At 39.9% G+C, this 25,227-nt stretch overlaps 3 protein-coding genes across 5 annotated transcripts; all 3 read left to right on the top strand.

The window, feature by feature from the left end:
* The first annotated feature begins 284 nt into the window (after positions 1–284).
* On the top strand, positions 285–19,066 carry LOC116688098 (ras association domain-containing protein 1). 3 transcript variants are annotated; one of them, XR_004331707.1, is made up of 8 exons: positions 285–647; positions 1,807–2,162; positions 3,207–3,331; positions 12,153–12,257; positions 12,352–12,637; positions 12,746–12,861; positions 12,955–13,439; positions 19,053–19,066. XR_004331707.1 is itself a non-coding variant. In XM_032513903.1 (7 exons), the coding sequence occupies exons 2-7, from the start codon at positions 1,841–1,843 to the stop codon at positions 13,099–13,101; spliced, it is 1,101 nt and encodes a 366-aa protein (XP_032369794.1). In that variant the 5' UTR covers positions 285–647; positions 1,807–1,840; the 3' UTR covers positions 13,102–13,453. The 3 variants fall into 3 exon arrangements, 2 of the variants coding, with proteins under 2 accessions (XP_032369794.1, XP_032369795.1); XM_032513903.1 differs by lacking the exon at positions 19,053–19,066 and having other exon boundaries at positions 12,955–13,453; XM_032513904.1 differs by lacking the exons at positions 285–647; positions 1,807–2,162; positions 3,207–3,331; positions 19,053–19,066 and adding an exon at positions 8,076–8,529 and having other exon boundaries at positions 12,955–13,453.
* Positions 419–17,562, top strand: tusc2a (tumor suppressor 2, mitochondrial calcium regulator a). Its single transcript, XM_032513912.1, has 5 exons — positions 419–429; positions 14,303–14,476; positions 15,429–15,665; positions 16,651–16,771; positions 16,859–17,562. Exons 3-5 carry the CDS (start codon positions 15,514–15,516, stop codon positions 16,922–16,924), a joined length of 339 nt encoding a protein of 112 aa, XP_032369803.1. The 5' UTR covers positions 419–429; positions 14,303–14,476; positions 15,429–15,513; the 3' UTR covers positions 16,925–17,562.
* A 2,472-nt stretch (positions 19,067–21,538) lies between the features above and the next one.
* hyal2a (hyaluronidase 2a) lies at positions 21,539–25,227 on the top strand. The gene is made up of 4 exons (XM_032513901.1): positions 21,539–21,913; positions 22,552–23,524; positions 24,085–24,174; positions 24,772–25,227. Exons 2-4 carry the CDS (start codon positions 22,595–22,597, stop codon positions 25,162–25,164), a joined length of 1,413 nt encoding a protein of 470 aa, XP_032369792.1. The 5' UTR covers positions 21,539–21,913; positions 22,552–22,594; the 3' UTR covers positions 25,165–25,227.

The following is a 25,227-nucleotide window of genomic DNA, read 5'->3' on the forward strand; positions in this document are numbered from 1 at the left end:
ACGGGCAGGAAACTTTCAAACTTATCTTCTTGTCTGAGTGCTAGTAAGAAAAAGCCATGCAGGTAATTTTTTCACAACACTTATTTATAGTCTCTTAGTTAAAGTGGCTGGGAATTTGTGGCTCATCTTCTTGACTATTATTCCTGCCAGTTATGTTTACCCTTTCCTGAATGTTGGAATGTTGACTTTCGGTTAGTAAATACATAACAGACTGTTTTGGTAAATCAAACCCAGATTAATCCCAGTTTGAGACATTGGTTGGAGGGGTGGGGGACTTTGCACGCCCACTCAGCTGTGCTCCGGACTCAGAAGCACCCCCTATGTGAAAACATTCCGGATGTCGGTACAGCTCTGCCTCATCTTACTCTCGTTTTTAATGACAAGCTGCTTCCTCCTACAACAGTCTGACTAAATCAAAAGATGGTTAGTGTCTCCAGAAGTGCTCAGATACCGCGGTTCCACCGATGTTACTAAAAGAACTAGGCGCGCCGAAGATGACCGATTATTTCCAGAGATGTAGCCGCGGCCGCTGCACACCTCCGTTACTTGGAAACCGTCAGAAATTTTCTGCGGAAAGTTTTTCTCCTCGGATGGAACAAGTTTAGAGACAAAGCGGTTGCCACGGGGCTGCTTTCTCCGGTGTTTTGGTAAGTTAGACTGAAGGTACTAAAGAGTTTATTTTACTTTGAAGTTTAAGAAGTGGTCACTGATTCGTTTTATTAAGCCTGTTACTGCTTAGATTTTACTAAGCCTTAATGCTTAATTTACTTAAGCAGTAAATGTATTAACATGATTTACTTAAGCCTGAACTAAACACGAGTTTCCATTCTTAGCCCTCGTAAATGCGTTTTATTTACAGGAATTATACTCTTATTTTTTCTTTAACAGTAGTAGTAGTAGTACATTATTAACACATGACAGTAAACTAATGTGTTTTACATTAGGCTTTTGTCTAATAACACCCTGCTTGGTTAGCAGACCATCAGTTATTATACAACTGTTGACTAAATGTTACGGACGACCAACCAACATGCCAAATACAAAATGAGTTTCTAAACCACTATATATTTACAATCAAGAAAATAGTATCTAAATAAAATGTCTGGAATATACTGTATATGGAAATGGCCAAAATTAAACAAACTAATACGTTTTAGTTATATAATAAATGCAAATTTACTCTTGCACTGTACCCTAGTACAGTTTGCTGTATTTCCATTTTATGCTACTATGTAATACTTGTACTACATTTCAGAGTAAATTAATGCTGTTTACATTGTAAAGCATTAGTAATAATGATCCAATAATACAATATGTAGAGGGACCATTCCGCTGCATGAGTACTTAGTAGCCTATATTTAGCTGATAATAAAATAACAAGGAAATTCACCAGTATGGGATCAATAAAGTCTATCTTATCTAAAACATCTGTACAATGACTATAGTAACTTTTTAATGCAAGTTTTTTCATAATGACATTTTGTGGCATTGCTACATTTATGTATGTACTGTACATGATCTGGATACTAATGCCACCACTGCATGTAGTTGTTAGACAGTAGTTTATTCCCCATATAATAAAGGAGTCTAAGATTGAATTGCCTTTCTGATTTTTAAAAACAACATTTTGTTCCCAGGTAGAGCAGACCTAACATTCAGAATCTGCAGAGTCAAATGAAAACCTTTTCAAAAGAACAGGTTAAACACGGCTGGTTTCTGTAACTAACTCGCAAAGTGAAATGAGATCCATCACATTGTGTTAGGCAGGTACCAGTGTGTTATTGTGTGTTACTTTCTGACTGTCAGTGATGATGGAGGAAGCCAGGCTCTGAGGGACACAATGTCTTTGGGGGAGTTCATCGAGCTCCGGGACCTGAGGCCAGACCAAGAGCGGATAGAGCTGACACCAGGCACACTTTCGCCCTGCTCACCCCCACGCCTTGAGAGAGCCAACGCCCTGAGGATCAGCCCGGGGAAGGTCCCAGACCTGCTGAGCCGGGTGGGCATCATCAGGGTCCTGAGCAGCACTCAGGACCCCCAGCTCACTGAGGAGAGGGGAGAGGGACACAACTTCCAGCCCTGCAGCCACGCTCAGCCCACATGGTGTGACCTGTGTGGAGACTTCATCTGGGGCCTGTATAAGCAGAGCCTGCGGTGTGTCAGTGAGTAGGCTGTGTGTGCCTGGGTGTGTGTATATGTGATTTCCTACGGGCATATGCGTGATCAGAAATGAGATCAAGACTGAGAGTAGGAGGAAATGGGGTTAAACAGAGAAACATGAAGCCACTGATGGTGCAAGCCAAATATAACCCTGTACTTGTTACCACATAAAAATAATAACTTGTCTGCGTGGTTCGTCATGCTATTCTCCATGTTATTAATTGTTTAAGTGATTTTGATGGTGTGGTTATTATCTAGGCTGCGTCGGTTACAGACCTTATTGCTCTTCTTGCTCAAGACTCATCTTTGAGTTGCGGCAGTCTTGAACTTGCTTTTCACTTCCTCTTCCTTATCACCTCCTCTTCCTTTTTCTTTGTGAAAATCATTTAGTTTGCAGAAGAAAAACTTATGGTGAACATATTTATATAAAATATTACCTATAATTTTACATATGACACCTGCTTGTCATTGTGTATCTTATTTCTGTTCTTTTTTTATTCCACAGATGCACTCAACAGATACAATGTTATTAATTCTGTATCTTAAGAAAAGTGTTTGCTATGTATTAATATCATATACACTCAGTAGCGCGATTTCTATAATAATCAGCTCTGGGTAACATTGTCAGAAATATGTAATTTATTATTATTGTTGTTGTTGTTGTTGTTGTTGTTGTTATTATTATTAAGGTCATAGTATATATAAAGGTAGTGTTGTACTAAGCTGCATTATATTCAATGGAGTTTCTAATTCCGTGCCCCCTCATGTATGTAAATGGAAAGGACAAAAAATAGAAACACCTCTCAATATAATGTTGTCCAGTGCAACAACACCTTCAACCATGACAATAATGAACATACATTTTCAACAATCCCAGCAAAAATGCAGGGGGAAGCCAACTTAGAGTAACTATGGTGACCAGTAATGGCCAGAGAAGGACATCAGCCATGTAGAACTGCGTCACACATTTGATGGTCATATGTAGATTATGTGTTTGCCAGTGTTTGTCTAAACTCCTTGTCTAAACTGATTTTCTGCACTTTCAGATTGTAGATTCACGTGCCACTACCGCTGTCGTGCTCTGATCCAGTTGGACTGCAGCTGGGACAGAGGCTCATTGGCTGACCACACATATGTTGTGGAGCACACCATAGAAACAGACACAAATGTGGTAAGGACCTTTTATTTTTGGCAGTATGACTGGTTTAGTTTTACTCAATTTCTTCAATCAAATGTAGTCTTGCTCACAATCAAAACGGTAGGAGGCACAGTTTATTTGCCTATTACAGCATCTCTACATCAAGAAGTTATTGCCATATTGTGCCACTGTGGTTACAATGAAAAAAATGACATATGGAGTTAGGAAACTGGTAGCTTCCACAAACTCTATTTTGCACGTTACATTATGTGCTACCTGGTAATTCTGCAAGAATGCTTTAGGGAACAAAATGGAACTGTGTAACGACCAAAACAGGCAACCATTGTGCATGACAATAAAGACACACTGCTAATCCAGGTCCACTAGCTGCCAACTGGGGAAATGTGTTATTGTCGAGAAAAACAAAATGTTACAGGTAACATCTTTCTGGTTTTGTTTATTTAATTACTACAGTGGACAATCTGTTTGCAGAGTCCTTAAGGGATGCTGTTACACCTATTGTTTTATACATTTAAAAAACAACAACTCCAAAACAACGGTAAATCATAAAAATCAGATGACATTTTGTGTGACTTATCATGAAATGTGTTCATTTTAGTTTTAGAGTTTTGTATTTTGTCTTTGCTAGTTTCCATAGGGGCATGACCAGTAAAAAAAAAACGTGTAACCCTATCCAGATAAAGTCAAGTCCACTCTGCCGTACGTCTACAATCTTAGTAGAAGAAGAGTCCTTACTGTGCTTTTCTGCACTACAGTGTTATTTTTTAAAGAGGGGAGTCAAGGCTACGAGCCAGTCGTTCAAGGCAGCGGGTTTGGTCTCTTGGTAACGGGTTTTATCAAACACCTGTTGCTTATCAAAGGATGACTGGAATGTAAAAACTTGAGAAAGCTGTTCAGCAGAGTATGAACAGTATGAAGACATGGCAAGATCTTGTTTTGGTGCTAGGGCTTTTGTGTGCATAGCCTTTTACATAACAAACATTTTGACTTGACATCGTGGGGAAAGCACAGGGGGAACTAATATACCATTGATGATGGCTCTGTTAGAGTGGAGTCTACCAGTAAGCAATGCCAGTGAGTCAGAATGCAAAGTACCGGAGCCGTAATTAATCTTATTAATCACACCTGTGTTTCTAAAATATCTGCAATAACCTATTACAAAAAGACAAGATCCTATCTTATCAATTTCTCTTTTGTGAGAATTATACAACTAAAATATTTTACCTTTCAGAGTTTACAGCAAGAATGTAAGAACAGTTGTAGGATGTCTGGGTGTAGCAGCCCCCACACATGTGAATGCATCACTTCACACTAAGAGGCACAAAGTATTTCCTGCCAATACACATTAACTAATACGTGTACTGATAGCTTCTTAGCATGTGAGAAAAACATTGAGAATATTTTACAGATGTCTTCACCAGTTAGACACGTGCCCAATGGTTATGTTCTCAGTGTTATTACTTAGCCTGGAACCATTTTCAATTTCCAAGGTGCAGCCCAAAATGCCTCTGGATGCAATTGAATAGACCTACAAGCAATTAGAGTAATGAAACAACGCAGCTCTCAGTGACACATGCACGTTGGCGTTTTGTTTGGTGTATTTTGAAGCAGGAAAAAAATGTCCGTGGGGTCACAAACTTTCTGACATTACAGCTAAACAGTAGGGCTGGACCCAAATATTTGACTATTCAAATATTTGTTTGTTGGGTAGGAAGTTGATTTTCAATTTTGGGATTTGAATATTCAGGTTTCTTTGCAATGTAACAGTATCCTAAATGAATGCCTTTAATTAAACAGAAAGACACATGTTGCAGTGCAGTGTTTCCATGTTGGCTCAGTGTGGGAATCTGCTGTCTTTCTCTTCTTTGATCTCAGTGTTTCAACCTATTGTGTACAGTCCATGGTTTCCCTGAGTGAATGTGGAGTTAGATTTGATGTCTTTATGACATGAGAGAAAATAAATGATCTGAGAGAAAAAAAATGTTTGAGAGAAAAAGTTATCACACTGATAGCAAAAAAGCAATTTATGAGAGAAAAAAAAATATTTGAGAGAAAAAAGTTTTCATATCAATAGCAAAAAATAATAATATTTGCGACTAAAAAACGTTTAGAGCGAAAGTATTTTCTCATAGAACAAAAAAATATATACATTTCAAATTTTTAAAAAAAATTCGGAGAAAAAAAAGCTTGTCTTGGGAGTCGAACTGAACATTACACCATTGTTGATTCACCGGGATAGATGCGCTGCCTCAGTGGAGCACGGAGACTCCAATGTTTGGGTAAGATGATGACACACACAACTCGATGGGTAGCAGGCTGAGCAAGTTCAACATTATTAAAGATTAAACATGAAATAGACTATCCTAAATGTAAGCAACTAGCTTACATTTAGGATAGATGCCTCCACTGAGGCAGCGCATCTATGCAGGTGAATCGACAATGGTGTAATAATTCAGTTCGACTCCCAAAACAAGACGACTCTCACCGGACTGGCCAATAGGAACGTAGCCCCGCCCATGACATTATTTTCACTGCTAGAGCAAATCCTGACATGAGAGCAAGAAATTGCACCAAGAGCAAAGACTTAGGTTTTGAGAGCAAGAAGAAAACTATTTATTTTTTTTCTCAAAAATTGCCTTTTTTGCTTATTTTCTCAGATCATTTATTTTCTTGCATGTAATAAAGACACAAATTTAACTCCATGAGCGCAGGGATTTAAACACACAACCACTAGGGCGGTGTACAGCGGAGAAAGGTGCAAGGCTACTGAGCCTTTCATCTCACTCAGTTTTAGATGCTGTTCATTTTCTAGCCAAAATCAAAGACAACTTCATCAACATGACTATAGTTTTTGTAGCCACATTCTCACTACAAAAGCTATAACTTGTTGCTGATTCTTCATCTTTATGACATTATACTAACAGTCTACCAGATGGTTTAAGGTGCCCATATTATGCTCATTTTCAGGTTCTAATTGTATTAAGAGGCTGTACCAGAATAGGTTTACATGGTTTCATTTTCAAAAAACACCATACATGCAGATCCTCTATTCACCCGGTGTGTTTAGGTCTCTGTTTTAGCTACAGAGTGAGACATCTCACTTCTATACTATCTTTGTTGGGAGTCGCACATAAGCAGTAGAGGTAAGGCTCACATCAGCTAGATAACTTTTTTACAACTTTCAGGACATTGAGAAACCTGTATCTGACTCAAAACAGAATGGATTGTTTTTTTTCCAAGTTTGTATGCTTGTGGAAGCACCAGAGATACAAAATAACACCCCAAATCCCAGAAAAAGGTTTTTTTTTCATAATATGGGCACTTTAAAAAGAGTTTGCATTGCAGCATATGCATACTGAAAATTAGGGATGACATTTATTTTCATCCAGTACTGATCTAATACCAGAGCTCTCTTTTTCCAAAATTTAAATCTGTATCACACTGAGTGGAACTAATTGCAGTCCTTTTTATTTAACATGAGGATTTCTGTGGCACAAACAACTGATAGAGCTCACCATGTCTGTATAAACATAACTGATTATGGAAACATAAGATCTTATGACACTGACAGACAAACTGTGTTTATTGTGGATCAATACTCGATCTGCTTACTCAGGTCAGTTTCTGCCACCAATGCCTATCTTGCATGTTGGATTGGTGCATCCTTGTTATTTTATTTATTAATTCCTCTCCAGGTCATTTTCTCAATTATTTTATGAATTCTTTGTTTGATAGATTGTTTTCTCTGTAAAATATCAGAAAAAAATGAGTGACATTCATATAAAAACATTTTTTTTTAATGATAAAACAACGTACGTAATTGTATTTTTTAGGCACCTCCGTATCAGTACGTGCCAAGTAGCATGTATCAGTACGGGCAAACTTCAGAAAACACATGCCAATAGACAAAACACAAGCAAATTAAGAAAACAACTTCATGTGTTGTCAAATTAATTAAGTTGTTTTCTTAATTTGCTTGTGTTTTGTCTATTTGCATGTTTTTTTCTGAAGTTGCAGGGTGTTTGCCCCTGTCGGCCACTGTATGTCAGAGCTTTAAAAATAAAATAAAAAGTTTCCCAGTCGTATTTGCAGATAACGACTTGAAGGGGGCATAATGAAAGACCCTATTGAGTTGCGTTATAGGAAATGTAGGAACCAATGTTTTGAGAGCTACTAGGCCTTTGAGGGTTTTTTTCACGGAAGTCTAATAATTGATGGAGTAATCCTTATTTTCTTTCATGATCTAATGGATTCATTGACTAGTTGTCTGGCAGTTAAGGGGCCTCTGGGTGTCTCCCAGTGTCTGTAAAAATGATATCTCCCTTTTACCCTGATTGGTTTCTGGCATGGGTTTCACCCATAGACTGTAACAGTCTAGTTTCAGCAAGCTCAAGCTTTTCAAATTAGATAAGGAAAATGTTACTTGACTTGTTTAAGTTTTAGAATGTATTTTTGGTGCCTATAAGTTCAACAAATGTTATAGCTCATAAATTAAGAAATAATGAGACCCACAGGTTGTCTCTGGCTGTGTGTGGTGACCAAACTGACCTATCATCACATGACATATTCAGCAGGAAAGAAGAAGCGGGAGCAGCATGGGAATAGGGGAGGAGGCATAGAGGGGGGAGGGTGGGGGTTTGTGGTATTTCCACTTGCCGTCCAATCGCGAGCGGCTGCGGTGGTTTTGTGTATTTTCCAAACTCAACTCAACGGCCTGGGTGGGGCCTCGGCGAGGGGAAGGAAGCGAAACAGTAAGGGCGGGGTCCTGAATACATCCTGTTTCACACAGAGAGTTGTTCACAGTAGAAACGTGGCCCCGCTTGAAGTTAAAGGAAGAAAAAAACCAAGTGGTATTTTGTCCATTAGTTTAGTTTGCTGTATCAAGGCGCTACATATATATTTTGGGCAGGTTTTGTATTGAACTAACTGGAAGTGCTTAATTTGTTAACGTTATTTGTGCTTTTAGTCGTCGTATCTTAAGTTCAGTTTGTTGGTTCTAGTGATAAAGGTTTTACCCGGTAGTCAGCATGGCAAACACGGCTAGCAGTTCGGACAAAACTCCCTCTTTCGAGAAGACCTGGGGCAGCTCCACCAGCAGCGGCTACTGCAGCGAGGAGGAACCCGACTCCGAGTTTGAGCAGTACTTCACCGCCCGGACATCTTTCTTTCCCCAAACCCGGAAAGCTAACGTTAATGACAACGTAAAACAGGTGAGGAGTAGATAAAGTATACAAAAGTAAACGTCAGGCTTCATTAAAAAGTCCTGTCCTCAATGTAAAAAGGGGAAGCGAGACCAGAGAGATCTCGCTCTCGCGTTATTTGATATTTGTGCTCTCCTTGGCAATGTTAGTTTATTATATTTGAGAATGTTATCCATACTTTTATGGGGGTCAAATGCCGGGGTGTGTTGCTCAACAGCACCCCAGGTCTGGAGCTACTTTGTGTTTTGCTCAAGGGCTCCCCAGCAGAGAAGATACTAGCCAAGTGAGCTCGCAGGCTAGGATGGAGTTCTGGTTACTCCAGTTTTGAATAAACAGGCTTGAGACTTGAGTTGTGTGAACCTATAATAAAATGTCAGAAGTGGCAAAAATAAGTGGGTGGTTTTGGTGTAGAAACACAATCCATCAGGGGGTGTTTTTTTTATTTTAACAAGCACAGACAGACCCACAGCTTATGAGAACAACCCAAATGTCATGTTTAGTGACGCACATCCCCATCATTCAGTTTTTCAAACTCATTTCTCAATTACAGATGACTAATGTACTGTTTTGGAGAGATTCATTGTCTTGTCATCCACACCAACTCGGATATCAACTTCTCCTACTGGGAAACCGAGGCAGTTTACTTTATAACGCAGTGACATTCACCTATTTTTGTCTGCGCAGAAACCATTTTTGATATGACAGTTGTTGCATATTTTTTTCCTACCACTATTACCATGCTGGAAAGCTCAACTTGGCCCGCATTTCATTGATTTATTGACTTGTTAACAGCAGCATATTAACACTACGGTCTTTCAATCTGCATATGGATTGCTACTATTGATTTTGTTTTGCTTGACATGATGTGTAAGCTACCCGGCCCCTTTTAAAAAAATTGCAACTTGGCCTGGCTTATTTTTCATTTGATAATCAGGGATCATGAAAATAGATGGAGGCAGGGTAGAGTTAGATACATTTTTAGATAAGTATCATTGCAGCACCTATAGATGCTGGACATTGATATCCTGTCCTGGATAGATTACATTTAACTCCACAGGAAACCTCCTGCTCCTATGAACCTTGAGAAATTAGCTGCAGTACAGTATGGCAAATAAATCTGCGCTGCCTCACAGCTCTGTTGAATTTTCTTTCTATACAGGGGAAACCCAATTGGTCACTAGTACACTCAGTAAAAGACCTAATTGAGCTAACGGCCATGCAGATAGTAACGGCCAAATGTGCATGATTGAAACATGACTGGGATTGTGTGGTTGATGAGGCAGCTGACTTGACAGGATGTGGCGGTAAAACAAGGGAGGGCATTGTCTCTCCCACTTGTGAGAGCCGGGGGAGAGGAGGCTATTTTTACATGAATACCATGTTAAGGAATGCAGTGCAGAACCGTTGCTTGCAGTCACTGCAAACAGCTGCCAGTTGCACATACCCCTCCTTCCTCTACCCCTCCTAGACAGAGGATTCGAACAGGATTGGGCAGAGCTGACATCATCGTTTTTGCCTTTGCTACGTTGTCAGGAAGTTGAGTCTGATGCAACTGGTGTTCACTGTAAGAAATAACAGAAAATCAATTAACATCATTATATTACTATTATAACAACATTTTTACTAAAGGTAGGTTTTTACTCATATTATAAACAATTTAGCAACATTTTTGGAAGAATAACTTAAATCCAAATTGGATAACACCATAGTTGCTTTTACACAATAACTTCACACCTTCCAATTTAGTGTTAAAATGTATGACATGGACCTGGCTTCATGCCACAAAAAAACAATTCCTGAAAAACAATTTTTTTATTACATACAAGATTTTCAAACAACAGCAGCATGTTGTAATGAGATTTATTCCATGTAAAAGTCTTACTCAATGGACAGCGCATATGTGATATCACCCATTCAATTCAATTTTATTTATAGTATCAATTCATAACAAGAGTTATCTCAAGACACTTTACAGATAGACCACACTCCAGAATTTACAAGGACCCAACAGTTCTAGTTTCCTCCAGAGCAAGCAACAGCGCGACAGTGGCGAGGAAAAACTTCCTTTTAGGCAGAAACCTCGGTCAGACCCTGGCTCTTGGTAGGCGGTGTCTGACGGGTCGGTTGGGGTTAGAATGAAGAGTGGCAATAACAAAAATAGAAAAAATTAGTAGTTTGTAGCAGTTCTTTGTAGTAGTTCATGGCATAGCAGGACGCTGTGCGGCATTACAAGGCACAGCAGGACGTAGCAGGGCACCGCAGGGCACCGCAGTGTAGCAGTTGAACATGGCATCACAGAACGTGTAGCGGGACCATGGCGATAGCTGCTACCTTGATTTCGGAGCCTCTCTGATCCAAGGGAACATGCTGGGGAAAAAAGAACATAAGGACTCCGGGGAATGACTCCCCAGAGCTAGGTTAGTAACAAGCATTTCTGGGACATGGATGCACATAAATGAAAAGATGGAAAGATAGAGGAGAGAGGAGCTCAGTGTATCAAAATAAGTCCCCAGCTGTCTAAAACTATTACAACAAAACCAAGAGATACGAGGTAAAGAGAGCTCCAGCCCGGCCGGGCTAGAACTCTTCCCAACCGGATCGGGCTGTATGCCAAGTCTCCCTTTAGTTCTATTATATTCTTGATTATATGTTAGATAAATCTGAAAACTATGTGACTAACTACTACTCCCTAACAATATTCGATTCTATGCCCTAACTAGTGTATCAAAATAAGTCCCCAGCTGTCTAAAACTATTACAACAAAACCAAGAGAGACGAGGTAAAGAGAGCTCCAGCCCGGTCGGGCCAGAACTCCCCCCAACCGGATCGGGCTGTATGCCAAGTCTCCCTTTAGTTATATTATATGATAGATAAATCTGAAAACTATGTGACTAACTACTACTCCCTAACAATATTCGATTCTATGCCCTAACTATAAGCTTTATCAAAAAGGAAAGTCTTAAGCCTACTCTTAAATGTGGAGACGGTGTCTGCCTCCCGGACCCAAACTGGAACCTGGTTCCACAGGAGAGGAGCCTGATAGCTGAACGCTCTGGCTCCCGTTCTACTTTTAGAGACTCTAGGAACCACCAGTAACCCATTGGTTTGTGGAGATCTGCTATCTATCGTTGAGTTTGCCATTACGGGCGCAGCCATCCTGGTTGAACCCTTACACTCTATGTTACACACTTTAACTCGTAATCACATCATAGCCACACCCTAAAACACCCCCTTCTTTATTGCTAATTTTAAAATCAACAAGATCACAATTCAAAAAAATTCACATCATTCTGTGTTGCAGAAGACTTAAAACTAGCAATTGTGACCATAAACTAATTATGAAAATGTTTACTGAGGTAATGAATCAATTGAAAAGTGAGTCACTTTCTTATAGACTTTTTACAGAAACCGACCTCCTATTGCAACCGCACATGTCGCCTTCTGCTAGAATTCCCATTAAATGCAGGTTTAAGGCACTTCCGTGTTTGCAGCACTTTGCCGAACCGGGTGCGCTGTCCATTAATATTTAAAGTCAATGGTTATGCCTGAGTAACTTGCGTTCCTGATGTGGTTTGGAGGTGAACACTGACACCTGGTGGCTTAACACTGAAACTCCTCACTGTCCCCTCCAGGATGAACAGATTGAATGGGGAAAGCAGGAGTTGAACACTGCAGATTACCAGCAGAAGGTGAAGGAATACAACGCTCAAATCAACAGCAATCTGTTCATGAACATGGTAAGTAGTGTGTCGAGTCACAACAAGTTCATGCATTTTAATGTTAAGGTGTTGTTGTTTTTTCCCAGTGTAACATTTTAATTGTTCTCAACAGAACAAGGATGGTTCCTACACTGGCTTCATAAAGGTACAGTTCAAGTTGGTGCGACCTGTTTCAGTTCCACCTCCTAAGAAAGGAGGTCACGATGCTAGAGGGAAGAAGGCTAGCGGAGTGAAGCGTCGCACCTCTTTCTACCTGCCAAAGGATGCATCCAAGCACCTGCACATAAGCTCACGCACTTCTGCTCGTGAGGTCATTGAAGCTTTGTTGAAAAAGTTTACTGTGGTGGACAATCCTGGCAAGTTTGCTCTGTTTGAGCGCAGCGAGCGTCATGACCAAGGTATCACTCCTGTTTTATTATGTTTACACTTAACTCCTGCCGCCTTATTTAAAATTGAAATTTTCACGCCGTACATTAATTTGAGTCTTTTTGTTTGCCTCTTTTCAGTTTATGTTCGCAAGGTATCTGATGATGAGCATCCCCTCCGTCTGCGTCTGTGTGCTGGGCCCAATGAGAAAGTTCTCAGCTTTGTTCTGAAAGAGAATGAAACTGGAGAAGTCAATGTGAGTGCAACATGAATATAAGAATAAGGAAGCCAAACCTTGTGGTTTGTTTAGAGACTGTACACCCAGTAATGCATTCTTCTCTCCTTACAGTGGCATGCCTTCTCCATGCCTGAGTTAAAGAACTTCTTGCGCATTCTGCAGCGTGAAGAGGAGGAGCATGTCAAGCAGATAGTGCAGCGGTACGCTCTAGCCCGCACTAAGATGCGAGAGGCTCTTGCTGGCTCGACCCCAGGCTGATGCAACTCTGCGCTCGGGGTTTAACATGCACATCTTGGCTGGACAATCGTCTGAAGATGACCAGTCATCGCTGCATCCAAAGATCCCAGATAATACAACTCAAAACGCCTCTTGGATGAACGAGAGAGTGAGACAGGGCGCAAGACAATGAGAGAGAGCTGGCGCGAATGTGCGTGTGAAATGATGCGAGAGATGAGAAGTGCCTTACACCTGGAGAGTCTGATGTGCCTGAGAGAATGAGTTGAGAGAAGTGAATACTGGCAGATGAGACAGTGGTCATATCCAGTAATGTCTTTTGCTATTGGGTACCATCTGATTATCCTGTATGCCTCAGCTGTGTCACTTTAACTTTTTAACAAAATGTCAGTGATGGTTTTGGCATTATTGGGTATTAAAAAAAAGAAATGTGGCTTTTACATACAGTATGTAGATATAGTGCTGAAGTCAAGCCCTGTGTTGTAATTGAACCAAAAAATCACATATCTAGAATGACATTCCTTTTATAATTTTCCAGAATATAAAAATTATGTGTACAATCCTGACAATCTTGACATTACTGCCAAGTTTAGATGATGTATATCGTATTTCTTAACCTTCAAACTAACATTTATATTGTTAGAAAGTTAAATACACATTTGTTGCTGAAGGTATTTGGATTTTCATTTGACCCAGGCTAAAAAAACATCTGCCATGTCCTCTCGATACCCCTGATGGGTGCAACTCTTTTTTTGTTTTTTTACTGTCAAATTGTGAGTTTGACTGATGTGTGGAGATGCAACTATGAATGTCAGAGAGCAGTGTCACTCTGGTTGACTGGAATCTTGAATGAATATTGGTATACATGTGTTTCACTGGAAGCTGTTCGTCATTCCTTGTATCTTTGTTTTTTCTGTCCTCAAAAACATGTCTGTATTTCAATTCACTATCATTTTGTCCGTCTATGCACATATTTACATGTTGAAGCAACAATTCCTAACGTAACAAATGTGCACTGCGTATAGTAAAGAATTTCCCAGTTCAAATTTCCCAGTCGTTTTTGTATTTCTTTAGATATACATGAATGTTAAAATATCATAGGGCTCAAAGTAAATTGTTTACCATAGCGAACCCCTTAAACACTCAAAACTGTTAAAATCTTAGTCCTAAAGTTAAAAGTATTTTTATTTTATTTTTTTATTTAGATCAACATCCTTGAGATGAGTAGTTAACTAGCTAGTAGTAAGTACATGTTTTGCTTTAACAATCAAGCTAGGTTCCTTTTCAGATCAGCTGATCCCCACATTGAAGGACCAAAACAGCTAACGCTAGCTTGACGTAGCCTCTGGCAAATGTTATAAAAGGCATGGTGATTTAGGATTTAATACTGTGTGATAAGGTATGCTATTTACCAGAAGCACGTTTAAAGTATGGGGTTTTCTTGGCGGTGGAGGGTAGAGATAATCACGTTTGGAAGATATTTATTGCTGCCGTGTCCAGCCAGTTATCATATAGCTATTGTAGCTAGCAAGCTAACATGCGTCAGACAGAAGCTAGCTAACTGGCCAAAGACGGTATGCAGGTAACGTTGTCGTTAGCAACAGTTAGTTAGCTACCTATCATAAGCCATAGACCTAGCTAATATCAAGGTGTAGCTTTTATGAGGAATACTGTGCATTAGGTAGATATGCAATGTGTTGATACGTTCATATGGCAATGTAACTGACATTAAGAATTAGATGGTTTGCGTTTAGTATTCGGTAACTTGGTTTTATGGCCTTGTGTGTTAGCTTCCTGTAAAGCCATGGTAACAATATCACGTTAGCGTTGGCTACATCAGACCGCCTCGACACTCCGATTTAGTGAGCCGGTACTTTATACCTTATAAACCTTTCAGCTATGTCTTGTGAGTTCTGTTTGCTAATTTTAAAGGGTAAACTTATTATTCATCATATTGACAATATAGTCAACTGTGAATTAATCTAGTGTATTATATCCATTCATCAACAAAGTATTAACCAATATGGTGCTTTACAGTAGGCAGTAGCCACACAACTGGACATGTCTGTATCTCTCAATTGTCACAGATTGCTCATTTTCACCGATTTTTTACATTTTCTTCTTGCATTTAAGACCTTGACCATAACCTACTGAGCCACTCTGTATATGTTTTGTTGTTGTATATCAGTGTTTTTGGATTTTGTGAATGAATCCTGGTTGCAAACCAATTTTTCTGTAAGGGACAATGAAGATACTTTGACTTTTTTGTAGTCACACAACTAGCTAAACACCACCATGCAGAGCAAGTCAAGTCTGATTGGGAACGTGTTTTTTCATTGTACATTTTTCAGATCCTGGCATTGATAAGGAATTGAGAGCATATGGCCACCAACCAGATTGAAAGCTTCTACTGAAGACTATGTCTTATCTCTGAGAATGGGTGGGAGTGGATCCAAAGCCAAAGGTGTCTGGCCTTTCTCAGGCAGCGGAGCTGCTGGAGGGGAATCAGCCAGTGATGGGAACGATCAGTCGGTGGCTCGTCTCAAAGGTTCCAGAAATGCAACACCGTTTGTTTTTACCAGGAGAAGGTAAATGATATATATAAATGGGAACTGTTCAATTCAGCCAAATAACAGATTTTCTTACGTATTCCTAGTGGGGGATTCTTTCTTATTTATTTAATGAGGTTTTGGGATATCAATATCTGGGAATTAGAATGGAGGTCAACAACTATATAATGATGGTATTTTACATGTCTATATCATACAGCTGCATGTAGAGAGATGACACAAAATGGGGGGAGAGAAGGATTTGGAATGATGTGCAACCAAGTTCCCAGAAACCGGGAAACCGGGGACATTGGGATTCATGGTCAGCTCCCCTAAACCATAGTCCACCAGGGTGCCCCAAACTAAAATTGTCCACAGTGAGATATGTGGATTATACTACTGCAGATCAGTTACATTCAATAATTGTATTCATCACAGCGGGGTAATTAAAGAGTAGATAGCAGAGTGCACACGCAGCTTAATAAAACACATAAAAACACAAAATAATACAATAAATGGTTTAATTACTTAAAAGTGAAAAAGTTTAAAGTGCGTAGTAACAGCTAAAATGTGTTATGTGCAATGTGTTAAGCCAAACTTGGACTGTCTGATAGGGCCCTCTAGGATCTATGTGACATACATGTCATTGGAAGGTGTACGCGTAAGCGCTGTGTGGACGTCTGAGTACCACTAATTTGTTAACCGCCATTTGTGTGCACGGCCACGACTACACTACAGCATAGCGATCTACTACGCATGTGTGGATTCTAAAAAAAATTAGTATAATCAAAACTTGTATGCGTCTGTAGTGTCCACAGCTGTCCGTGTACATGTCCATTTGGGAGTATAACTAAAGCACTCTAGCTTTAAAGTTGGCTGGATGTCACTGTGGGTAAGTAGAAAAATATGACAGTGTTGTTATTTGGCTAAACTGACCATTTAACATTTACTTAACTCTGACCTGATGCAAGTCTCCTCTTTCGACTTGTAGTTTTAGACTGACGTTTACTTGCTGTGTTGGCAGTTCCTTGTACTATGACGAGGATGGTGACCTTGCCCATGAATTCTATGAAGAGACGGTTGTGACAAAAAATGGCAGAAAAAAGTCCAAGTTGAAGAGGATCCAGAAAAATCTAATTCCACAGGTGAGCTAGGGCCACATCTGCACAGTGTTGATCTGGTTGAAAGATGTTGATCGATTTGTCACTTTGAATTTTTTATATATTTTTTAGGGAGTTGTGAAGCTTGACCACCCCTGTATACATGTAGATTTCCCCATCGTCCTCTGTGAGGTGTGAAAAGTTGGATAGGACTGATCTACTGTGAAGTGCAGCCACAGGTACTCTTTTCCGAAGCCAAGACTGGAGCTGTGTTCTGGAGCGAAAAAGGAAATTTCAAACTGTCACATTAAACCGATATATTGAATAAAATGTTATACATTTGAATTCAACTATGGTCAGATGGTGCCCTGTTCACAAAAATCTGTATTTTGGATATTCACAAAAGTAGTGTTTGTACAGGTTGTGTGTCCACTACCCAGCTGATATGTAAGCAGTCTTAGAGAATACATCAAATTAAGTTGTATTTCTCTGTGAGTTTTTTGCAGGGAAATACATGTTTGATGTGAAAAGGCTTTAAAGGTTTATGCCTTTTTTTGAAACGTAGAGTGAAAATGTATGTGTCTTTGTATATGTACGTGGGTGCACTTAGGTTTGATTGAGTGGATGTGTATAAGAGAGGGACTGAAGATGTAGTTACAGGGTAGAATAATGAAGGATTGTGAAATTATTGTATATATTGGTCATGTTCTGTATTGTCACGTCTGAGTCTGTCTCAGTTTCTGGAGCTCAGACCTGCACTAGTGAACATACTGTACTGTAAATAATATCAGATTTATTAGATGGAAATACTTGAATAAATGATTTACTGAGCTGAATATATTGAATCAAGATTTCTTCTATTATGTTGGTTATGTCCTCTGATTTCCATTCACTTATGTCCAATCACACATAATAACATTTTGACTTCTTCTTCCATACATGCCTTTCTTTGGATGTAAAGTGATGAAAACATTCTTATTTAAAGGAATATTTCAACATCTTGGGAGATAAGCTTTTTAGCCGAGAGCTAGATGAGAAGACTTTTCCTTTAATTCTTGGCGAGAAAGTGAATAAATGTGTTTCTAAGAACGTTGATCTAATACTAAACTCATGGTCCACATTGTTTGTTTTTTCAGGAGCTTACAACCTCTTCTTACTTTATTTTTCAGCACAGAGAGTTTGCTTAGTTGTCTTGGACAAGAATAAACATTTACCAAAATCGCCAGCTATCCAGAAAGAACTGCATGTTTTAGAATAAACGTGAGTAGGGTACAACCGGGAAGATTGAAACGGGGGACAAACGAAAAATAGCAATTATCTTGAATTGTCGAGTTGTCAATGACACTACAAAAGTGTTTCTATCCATAACGTTATCTTTAAAAACAACTGAAAAGTGATTCATTTGTCCTGGTACTCCTACTCTGTGCAATACTTTTAGTTTGCTGGAAGTGAACGGACAAGTTGAGATTGCATATATTGGCGTGGTCACTTTTAAAAAATGTGGTCAGCAATTCTTCCATGACAGCTGTTTATAACCCTGATATCGCCGTTCATAAATTATTTTTAGCGTTTCTTCATTGCCTTCTTGAATTTTGGTCGGCCTTGCTGAGCTGGATGTCTTCTGAGTGCAACTAGAACCAGATTTTTATTTATTATTTCGTACTTATGTAATTAATTTACACTTCATAACATGAAGGTATGACATCTAGATGGCAGCCGAAATATATACCTGTACTAATTTAGATGAGTTCATGTGTGATTGTGTTTGTTGTTATATATGTGCACTTAGACCTTCCAAAAAGGCTGGGCATGTTGTTTGATGGATCACTCAAAGACTCAAACCGTGACCAGTTGAGGCTACTGATGTCAGCTGGCACAGTATCAAACTTTAATGGCAATGTAAACATTTTGGTGTGCATAGTTTACAAATCCCCACAATAAATGGGTAGGGCTTCCTTTGCATGTATTCTCTGGTGTCTGTAATTGTGTGGAATGTGGTTGGGTGTGTTTTTGGGCCAGAGGTCAATCCCTTTGATGTGTTTCCTCTCCACTGGTCTTTGATATTTTGTTAAAAGTCAGGCATGTATTTTAAGGATGAGCCCCTTTCTTGTAGAGCCATGAACATGTATGAACTTCATGAATATGACACTCTTTGTTGGTCCATACAATATGTTCTGTGATGTATACAGTGTGTTTCATAAAAGGGATAAGTTGTCCATGTGGCTGTGGTTAAGCGAGATAGTCATAAATTATCCGCAGCCTTGAAACAGAACTAAAGCATCCTTCGAATTATAAACAATAAAAGGGATATATTATTTTCTCAGAGATCACTGTAGCTGTTTAAAGTAAAAGAAGTGCTTACTGTAGCCTGTTTTATCTTAATCACAGTTGGTTTAGGTTACAGAGTTATAGTGTGATCATAGTAGTGCATGTAATGGACAAAGTAACTACATGAAAAGAAATAATGCTTTAGAAAACTTGATGATAACATCCTATGTATCTAATTACTACCACAAAGCCATGTGAAAGTAGGTTTAGGGGGGTAAACATCAATAGTGGAATGTGGACTAGTATGCATTTTTGGGGCCTCATATGACATTTAGGTACTTTTCTGCCATATTTTCATTTATTCACATACAAATGAGGTGTTTTGTATGTTGTTTTGGTATGTAGGATCAGGGCAAATGAGGTAGAAAACTTTCGTTAAGGGCAAACCCAATTATACCAATGAAATCTTTCCATTCCAGTTTACCAATTCACACGGTAACCCAAATGTTTCACAATGCATTAAGTGTTTGGGACACAAAGTAAAGGTGGCAGAGCGTCTTTCCAGTTTCCCTGCAATTGTTTTAACTTCCTGCCAGTCCCTTAACTTCTGCTGATGTAACGTTCAGGAGGCAGAGGTCGAAGGCAGGCTGACACTAGAGAGAAATCAAGCCATGCCTTTGTTCCTCTCCCTCCCCTTTTCATTCACTTGGGCCTTTCATGCTCTAAATTTTCCTTAAAACAGAGAACTGATGACATGGTGAGGTGATTCAGCAAAGCTCGGAAAACAAACAGCGGAACAGACACTGACACAGGAAAACAGCTCACTTCCAGGCTGTCACCTCACCCAATAATCATGTGCTCAGGGAGCTTGTGTGTCTGAAAAGAACAAGCCTAACTTTCAGAGGAACACCGTTCTTCAAAGCATTAACAGAAACGCTTTTGACAGCTGTTCACGCGCCGATTTCCTCCAATTTACACAGAGTATGAAAACTTGGTTGATTTGGTTAATTACGTGTCAGTGCATGGCCTCCACCCTCTTCTCCCGTGACCATCATACCTTGTCTAACCCCTCCTCTTCACCTTCCTATCTCCTGTTCTTGGCAACGTGACGGTATTTGGTACTTGGTTACTTCACTGAGCCATTTCCAGAGGCTGTCATCAATGCCTCGGGCAGCAGTGACATCTGCATTCCAGATGCCTTGTACCCACTGTCTAAAGTAAGAAAGAAAAAGAAAAAAACGTTAAAATCACTTCACTCAGTAACAACATGAAAATGTTAAAGAAGGCTACTTCATGTAAAGTAAAATACAAAAACAAACATGTGTTTAGAATTTTACCTTTGAATGGTCAAAAATCATTATGACGAATCATCTTACAGCACCAAGTGACTGATAGGCTAATGACATGTGTAAACAGTATTTGTAGACTACCTTCATTCAAGAATTTTTACATAAGTGCTAATTTGCCTTCCTTTTATGCTATTTTATACTTAAGCCTTACTTTGTTTCAAAGGCACATGTACTTTCCCTCCATTACATTCATCTAAAAACTATAATTATTTGCAGATTTTGATTTTCCAGATTAAACCCATTAACAGCTCATAAAATACAATACCTTATTATAATAACCCAACAGTATAAAAAAGTAGTTAGGTTTGATTTACCTTGCCCAGCTAGAACATTTAAACGTTGTTTAATAGGTTATCCTGCATAATGACATGACCAAGCTTACTTTTACATTTGATACTTCTGTACTTTTATTTGAGTAAAATCTTTAATGCACGACTTATACTTGCAATGGAGTATTTGTGTGGTATTGCTATTAAATCCTTTAGAGATTGGAATACTTCCTCCAGCACGGGTGGTGCTAGTCTACTGCAACAATTTCATTAACACTGCATCATAATTTACAAGCTTTATTTTTTCCTTACAAAATGGACACAAAGTAAATCACATTAATTAGGTAACCTCACAAAATTGAATAAATTAACTTGTCCTGCTTTTGATTCCTTAAACTTAACACTGTTACTGTATTGTGCATCAGGGTGTTAGGGACCAGGTTTAAATGTCTTAAAAAAACATTTTGTGCAAAAGTTAGGACAAAAATTGTCATTTCAAAATGAAAGCTCTACTTACTGGTTTAAACTGGATGGATTAAAGCAAGTGTTTTAAATGACCAAAATACATCTATTTTTACATTTCTAATTTCTAGAAGAAAGTGTTCACATTATTTCTAAATGCCATAGTATGTATACGCTATTTCTGATTGTAATGTAGCTGAAAGGTCACGGGAACACAGTGGTCATTTGTGGACATGATCTTATTTTTAGTGGCATCTTCGCACGCTGTGACCTTATGTCTTGTCATTGCTCTTTACATGGTATCTGATTCACGGCGGTGGTGGCAAACTTCTTGGACTGATTCATTTAGCGTTGTAGCGAAAAAATTAACAAAAAACAAAAACAAACAACAACTGTTAAATCAAGGTGGTTCACTCAACTTATACCTAAGGTTGTATGTAGATTTGAGTTGAAGAAACACGTCGCTGTAACACAGTAGGCACACTAACGGAGTTATTACGATGTCCGGTTTGTTACGCCATTCCCACCCCTTTTCCCGACATGAATGGAACATCCTGAAAGAGATTTGGCTGTTGGATCAGGAGAGTTGCTACTGACAACATCGCAGGGGGCAACTTCACTTCTCTTCAGTTCGATTCACTTTTCTTCACTTTTCCAACCGACAGCGGAAGTTCTAAGATACTTACCAGCTACGCATGCCGTTATAAATTCACCCCGTTACTCAAAAGCAATGTTCATTTAGAATTTTTCCAATTTCTTTTGAGGCTGCCCAAAAAACCGCGACTTAAAGGAGCAGGCTTCGGTTTTTTTGGGAATGCGTCCTCAGTTTGTCAGCAAAGGTGAGTTCGTTCAGCTACAGTTAACTTTGCTGTTGACTTGAAGTAATGCATTGCAAAAAAATGCCACAACTGTTATTTAATTGAAGACAGTTTTTGTCAACTATAACAAAGGGTTGGTAGTATAAGCCAACGGCACATTCCGTCGCAAACGTTAATATAAAGACAAAAACTAGCTAGATTTGTGTTTATTATTATTGTTGTTATTATTATTATTATTATTATTATTATTATTATTATTATTTTCTAGGCTGTGTTTGTACCATTGATTATGCCAACGTCACTATTTTCAGGCTATGAATTTCAAAGCATTACTAATGATAGCTCTGGACAAATACACTGGGATTGTAGGCTACAGTTTATTAGAAAAGAAACCAAATGTCAATTCCTACCGTGGATTGTACTGTGGTGGAATGTAATTAAGTAGCCTACATTTACTCAAGTAGCCTTCTGTACTTAAGGAGCTAATTTGAGGTAGGCCACTTGCACTTGAGTCTTTTCCTTTTATAGCTTCTTCTATTGTTGTCATTTATCTACGTGACCTATTACTTTCTGAATGTAGCATTGATTATCTCTGAAACAATTGCACTGAGCTCTAATTGCTAACTTCTAACTTTCTAATTTCGTCTGTGACTTTTTAGAGCAGAGAAGGACAGTCGTATCTGTCAATTCACATCTGAAGACATGTTGTGCTGGTTTTTGCCTGACTGGAAAGTACTGTTGCTGATTGTACTGCTGTGGGACCGTCTCTGTGCTTTGGGATTGAAACCCACGAGATGGCCACTGTATTCAAAAAAGCCTTTGCTCCTTGCTTGGAATGCCCCGACCGAGGACTGTGCCCCCCGGCATGGTATTCGCTTTCAGCTGGATCTTTTCCAAATCGTGGCCTCACCCAATGAGGGCTTCTTTAGGCAAAACCTCACCATCTTCTATAAGGACCGCTTGGGCCTGTACCCCTCCTTTAAGGCAGATGAAACAGCGGAGAACGGGGGGCTGCCGCAGGTGGTCAGTCTCACGCAGCACCTGGAGAAGATGACGGATGGGGTGCAGAAGTACATCCGGGAACCAGGGGCCAAGGGTCTGGCAGTTATTGACTGGGAGGAGTGGCGTCCACTCTGGATACGTAACTGGGAAACCAAAGATGTTTACCGCAGACATTCTCGTGAGTTGGTGCGGCAGAAGAACCCCACATTGCCTCCGGAGCAGGTGGGAAAAGTGGCACAGCAGGAGTTTGAGATGTCTGCCAAGAAATTCATGCTGGAGACGCTGAGGCTCGCCAAGAACCTGAGGCCAAACCAGCTGTGGGGTTTCTACCTGTTCCCCGACTGCTACAATCATGACTACAGGCGCACTCTGGAGAACTACACAGGCCGCTGTCCTGATGTGGAGATGGCCCGCAACGAGCAGCTGAAATGGTTGTGGACTGAGAGCACGGCCCTCTTCCCCTCCATCTACATGGCCCCTGTGCTGCGTTCCTCAGACTCTGGACGACAGTTTGTCCGGAACCGAGTAAAGGAGGGGATGCGTTTGGCATCAACAGGCGATGGGTTGGCACGTCCTGTCTTTGTGTACACCCGGCCTACTTACACCAACTCCCTGGAACAGCTGACAGAGGTGATGCCCCAACTTTAGACACACTGCCGGTCCGGAATTTGGTTTCCTCTTCCTGAAACATTTTTTTTATTTATTATTCTGGTTAAGTTTAAAATCACTACTGTGTTGCTGTGTAATGTTGGTCATGTATGATAATACATATTTAGAAAGCAGAAGATATGGACTTTTTTGTTCAACTTCAACTCTCCTCAACATTCATCTCTCTCTCTCTCTCTGATTAGCGCACGCTGCATGTAGCTCTGCTTTACCTTATCAGCAGCCACAGTCCTTTCCTGTTCTGGTAGCTGACAGACCCCCCAATGCCTTTCATTTATACGAAGTAGGCTGGATGGGTGTTGGCCAAGTTGAAAATCTCGCCAACACCCCATAGACGGTTTCCTTATGAGAGAATGAACAGATAAGAGCTGGTGCTGCACTTCACATACAGTAGCTCATGCCCCACTAACATTTTGACCCTGTTATAGTAATACTATGAACAGTGTATTTTTCCTGTGCTTTGCTTGTAATCTTAGAAATGTAATATGTTTAATGTGTTTGAAGTGCTGTATCGTCTTTTACAGACGGATCTTGTCTCCACCATCGGGGAGAGCGTGGCTTTAGGAGCAGCTGGAATCATTATGTGGGGAGATGTAGCTTATGCGAGCAGCAAAGTAAGAATCCACACACTAATTCTGAAACAAACACAATCACTCAGACACTTCTTACAGATTGGACCATAACATTATCATCTGATACGTTTAGACCTTGTTAAATATGTCAGTCACATGTGCAATAGTCTCGCTAGCTTTTTGTTTTATTGTTCACTTAAAACTCACTTTACATCAACTTTGCTATCTCTTTATCCTCTCTCTTTTCCTCACAGCGGCACTCATACGCTTCTCTCTGTCACCGCTCGTTCTCCTTGCGTGACCACACGGGCACTGATGTCACTCACTTAAGGCACCCTGCCATTCTCGCACTAACTTACGCTACTCTTGTAAGGGGGCTTGCGGTTAACCGCCATACCGCGGTGATATGAATATCATCCCCGCAGTAAGAAAAACACTATAACTTCACAGCCCCACTCGACTTGGACTTGACTTCTTCCACCACTCAATGATACACAGAAAGCTATTAAAGTACTTTTAAAGGTCAAAACCCTGAATTTCGCACCCAAAGTGTTAAAGGCTGCTAGTGTGGACTGGACTTATTGTGAATCTTGATCTATGTGAGTAATGTCTGTTTTTTAAATTCTTTTTCCTCCCCAGAACAGCTGTTCCGACCTGGATATGTATCTACGGGGTCCGCTAAGTGAATACCTCATCAACGTCTCCATGGCAGCAGAACTATGCAGCCAGACCTTGTGTGGTTCTCACGGTCGCTGTCTGCGCAGAAATTCAGACAGCAATGTCTACTTGCATCTGAACCCCCTCTACCACACTATAAGCACACAAAACGGCAGGCCAACAGTCGTCGGTGACCTTGGCAAAGAAGAGAAGACCAGTTTTCACACCGAGTTTCAGTGCCAGTGCTACAGCGGCTATCAGGGAGTGGGCTGTGATCAGAAAGACCCTCTACACCAAAGAGGGACGGCATCCCAAATCATGGCGTCAGCACTGCAATGTGTGATCTTACTGATTACCTCTCTGCTCCTCTGTTAATACACCATGAATACCAAAGGCTGCATTTTATATGTCTAAATACTGGAGCATACGAGATGGCAA

The sequence above is a fragment of the Etheostoma spectabile genome, chromosome 4, assembly GCF_008692095.1.
Source record: "Etheostoma spectabile isolate EspeVRDwgs_2016 chromosome 4, UIUC_Espe_1.0, whole genome shotgun sequence".
NCBI lineage: Eukaryota > Metazoa > Chordata > Actinopteri > Perciformes > Percidae > Etheostoma > Etheostoma spectabile.

Bases quoted from the DNA above. Each gene is read 5' to 3' on its own strand.
- hyal2a (XM_032513901.1), top strand. From the start codon at position 22,595: ATGTTGTGCTGGTTTTTGCCTGACTGGAAAGTACTGTTGCTGATTGTA. The intron at 23,525-24,084 runs GTGATGCCCCAA...CGTCTTTTACAG, and splicing joins CCCTGGAACAGCTGACAGAG to ACGGATCTTGTCTCCACCAT. The intron at 24,175-24,771 runs GTAAGAATCCAC...TTTCCTCCCCAG, and splicing joins TAGCTTATGCGAGCAGCAAA to AACAGCTGTTCCGACCTGGA.
- tusc2a (XM_032513912.1), top strand. From the start codon at position 15,514: ATGGGTGGGAGTGGATCCAAAGCCAAAGGTGTCTGGCCTTTCTCAGGC. The intron at 15,666-16,650 runs GTAAATGATATA...CTGTGTTGGCAG, and splicing joins TTTGTTTTTACCAGGAGAAG to TTCCTTGTACTATGACGAGG. The intron at 16,772-16,858 runs GTGAGCTAGGGC...TATATTTTTTAG, and splicing joins AGAAAAATCTAATTCCACAG to GGAGTTGTGAAGCTTGACCA.
- LOC116688098 (XM_032513903.1), top strand. From the start codon at position 1,841: ATGTCTTTGGGGGAGTTCATCGAGCTCCGGGACCTGAGGCCAGACCAA. The intron at 2,163-3,206 runs GTGAGTAGGCTG...CTGCACTTTCAG, and splicing joins GCAGAGCCTGCGGTGTGTCA to ATTGTAGATTCACGTGCCAC. The intron at 3,332-12,152 runs GTAAGGACCTTT...TGTCCCCTCCAG, and splicing joins TAGAAACAGACACAAATGTG to GATGAACAGATTGAATGGGG.